Source organism: Octodon degus, unplaced genomic scaffold (assembly GCF_000260255.1).
Source record: "Octodon degus isolate 3935 unplaced genomic scaffold, OctDeg1.0 scaffold00082, whole genome shotgun sequence".
In the NCBI taxonomy this organism is placed as follows: Eukaryota; Metazoa; Chordata; class Mammalia; order Rodentia; family Octodontidae; genus Octodon; species Octodon degus.
In genome coordinates, this window is record NW_004524658.1 from 7,596,982 (window position 1) to 7,600,373 (window position 3,392).

At 51.0% G+C, this 3,392-nt stretch overlaps 1 protein-coding gene across 2 annotated transcripts in view; it reads left to right on the plus strand.

Moving 5' to 3' along the window:
- Positions 1 to 255: 255 nt before the first annotated feature.
- Epc2 (enhancer of polycomb homolog 2) overlaps positions 256 to 3,392 on the plus strand; it is a 120,780-nt gene continuing 117,643 nt past the window's right edge. For both annotated transcript variants that reach the window (XM_004636648.2, XM_023721403.1), the window contains exon 1: positions 256 to 687. In XM_004636648.2, coding sequence (XP_004636705.1) covers positions 535 to 687 — 153 coding nt within the window. In that variant the 5' untranslated portion in view covers positions 256 to 534. The remainder of the gene's footprint in view (positions 688 to 3,392) is intronic.

Below are 3,392 nucleotides of genomic sequence, written 5' to 3' on the forward strand. Positions count from 1 at the left end.
GGAGCACGGGCGCACGCTGTGGGCGCCGGTGAACGCTCGCCCCTGGCACCTGCCACACGGCGCCGGCGCGGGCCGGCGAGCAGAGGGGCGCCATCGCCGCTCCCGATCCCGGGGCGGCCGGAGGCCGGCTCGGCAGCAGAGAGAGTGGGTGGGCAAGCAAGGGAGGGGAAGGGAGAGGAAGAAGGGAGGGAGGGAGGAGAGGCGCGTCCCCGAGGCGGGGGCGCGCTCTCGCGCGGGCTGCCGGGATCGCTCGCCGCCGCTGTGGTAATGTCCGCCATGTTGGCCATGGCGCAGGGAGCGGATCGGGCGGGCGAGCGGCGGATCTAGTGTGTGGAAGCGGCCGCGGGCGGCGGGGGGCTGTTTTCGGGCGGGGTGTGCGCCCATGCTGTGGCCGGGGGCTTGGAGGAGGAGGAGGAGGAGCGGGCCGGCCGCGCTGCACTGAGGAAGGAGGTGGAGGAGGCGGCGGGAGTCCTCCCCCCGCCCGCCCCGCCGCCGCCGCCGCCGCCCGGGCTGTTCCTGTAAGGCGGGGAGACAATGAGTAAACTCTCCTTCCGAGCGCGGGCGCTGGACGCCGCCAAACCGCTGCCCATCTACCGCGGCAAGGACATGCCTGATCTCAACGACTGCGTCTCCATCAACCGGGCCGTGCCCCAGATGCCCACCGGGATGGAGAAGGAGGAGGAATCGGTAGGGACTCGAGTGTTTATTACCCCCCTTCCCTCCTCCCCCTCCCCTTTGTCAGTCGGGCCTCGCCATTCACAGAGCGCTTTACGCTCGCTGGAGGGCGCCGCTGCTGCTCGGGCGCGCGGGGCCCTACGCCGGCGGAGTAGCGTAAGCCCTCGCGGCCGGCGCAGCGCCCGCCCGCGGCCGCCATGTTGTTGCGTCCCCGTGTTGTGATTAGCTCGCAGCGCCGCTCGGGCTGCCGTAAGGGGGCCTTGCCGTAAGCGGCGGCCGGGAATGGCGCAGCGGAGGCGCCGGCCGCACTTAGCGTACTGCCTCTGTTTACCTTAAAAAAATTGCTCTTCCGTCTGCGCAGGCTAATTAATGACGTGGGAGCCTTTAGCTAGGAGAGATTCTCCTTTCACTTTTAAATTCGGTTTCGCGTTCGATTGTATTTGAAATGACTTAGGGAAAGTCAAGCGCTTTCAAAACAAACCTCACCCTCCCAGCCCGGGAGGGCTCCTCGCTCCCCCGCCCGAGGGTGCCGTGCGAGGAGGGTTTGCAGCACTGCGGCTGGGGCCGCGACCGCGAGCGACGCGCAGCCCAGCCGGCGGCCCGAGCCGGAGACGGCAGGCGGCTGTGCCTCGCCGGCCGGCCGGCCGTGACCCGCGCGTCGCCGGGCTGGGGAGCCGGCTGCCGGGTGGCTGGAGCCCGCCCTGCGCTTCTGCGCCGCGGCTCCGGGAATCGGCTTTGGGGGTGGTCTGTGCAAGTTGGGCAACTGCGGCGTCTAGATTGACACTTGTATTTTTGATAATGCAATGCCTTTTACAAAACTGCTATTCCCCGCCACCCCCCGGAGCGGGTTAAATTTTGAATAAAATTTAATTTCATCCAATTTGCTAGAATGTTTATGGCAGAGAAGTGTTACTTGCTTGCGAAGTTCATAGTAACTGCGCCCTCAAGAATTTCTTCAATGAACCTACAGTCCCGCCTTATTGTCAACCTCGGGTGTGTGTGGATTGGTTCTGTGACTGTCAAAAGAAAGCCCGAGGTTTCCGTGATTGGTTTTCTCTTTTGACTATTAATATTGCAGGAAATGCATTTTAGCATGTGATTGGCTGCTCGAGTTCTGATCTCACCATGTTACCTTGTTATTACTACTTTCTCCTGTAATTTAATCACTTTTCTCTCTGGCATTTGATTACTTGAAAGGCTTAACATTTTCAGTAGATGAATATGAACATGGCATCAGCATAAACATTCAGTTTTTAAAAAACGAAATCAAACCCCATGACTTATGGCTGCGATTTAGAGCTGAGCTGTATGACATTTCTTTTTGTTTTCTAAATTTTGTAACTTAGTCTTCTATGGATAGTATAATTTTAATGTTAATAGTAGGTACAAGAATGAATTGAACCGTATAAATGACACTTTTGAGTATTCTTATTTTACACTTTTTGGCCAAAAAAAGTCTTAAAAATATACCGATGTTGTGTGTAACTGGTTGGATCGTATTAGAATTTGAGTCAAGAAACCTGTTCTCGAACGAACAGCTAACCTTCAGAAAATAAATTGCTTTCTTTTTTTTTACAGTGATAGGCTTGACCCGAATTTACAAGTTTAGATTTTGTGTCTTAATGGAGGAAAATTTGCAGATTAGTTTTTTAAATGTTCTGTTAAAAATAAGTGCTTACCTGTTATTTTTGTACTGTTAACTTTCCCATAAAATTTGTAATTTTCAGTTTAGAGCTTGAATACTAAGTTCAAATTCTGTTCACTAGCCTGCTTCACATGTCCTGTTTTATGGAAGAAAAACGATCCAGATTTTTTTAAACATTTATTATTATTATTATTATTATTATTATTGTGTGTGTGTATGTGTGACCAGCTCAGCTCACCAGGGGGCGGGGCTGGCTGGCATGTAGTGCTGGGGGATTGAGCCGCGGTCCCTGTGCTTTGCCAAGCTTGTTCCAAGTAGGTGCTTTAGACCACTGAGCCATCTCACCAGCCCCAAGATCCAGATTCTGATTGGATTATAATTGAAATACAGGACCTCTGAAGTTCTTTATATCAAAGCAAAACTGTAATGGCTAAGATTTATTGGGTAGTCTTTTTCGCTTCCCAGAATGTTCATTTCAGTGTTAGCCTTTTTTCCTCCCCACTTTCCTTCCTTGTCCCCCCCCCTTATGTTTTATTTATAGGCATTCTGTTGTTATGTGTAATGATATATTTAAAAAGTTCTGCCTTGATAAAGTTTTAAATAACAAAATACAAATGTTTTGCTTGAATTGTATTTTAGGGGACTGGGGAGATGGCTCAGTAGAATAAGGGCTTGCCTGGCAAGCACAAGGGCCTGAGTTCAAGCCCCGGTTCTGAAAAAAAAAAAATTGTATTTTAGTTCAACTTCCATCATCTAAATAAATGTATTAGTTACCTTCATAATTATTTTAAAATTACAGAGATCTGTTTAAAAATTCTTGGGTATGGGTTTGTAAGTGTTGACTGGTATTACTAAATAGTTTTTTAATATTTGGTTGACAAGATCCAAAGTTTTGTTATGAGGGGCTGGTGAGATGGCTCAGTGGTCTAAAGCACCTACTTAGAACAAGCTAAACCAAGCAAAGGACAGGGACCGCGGTTCAGTCTCCCAGCACCACATGCCAGCCAGCCCCGTCCCCTGGTGGGCTGAGCTGGCCACACACACACACACAATAAATAAATAAATAAATAAA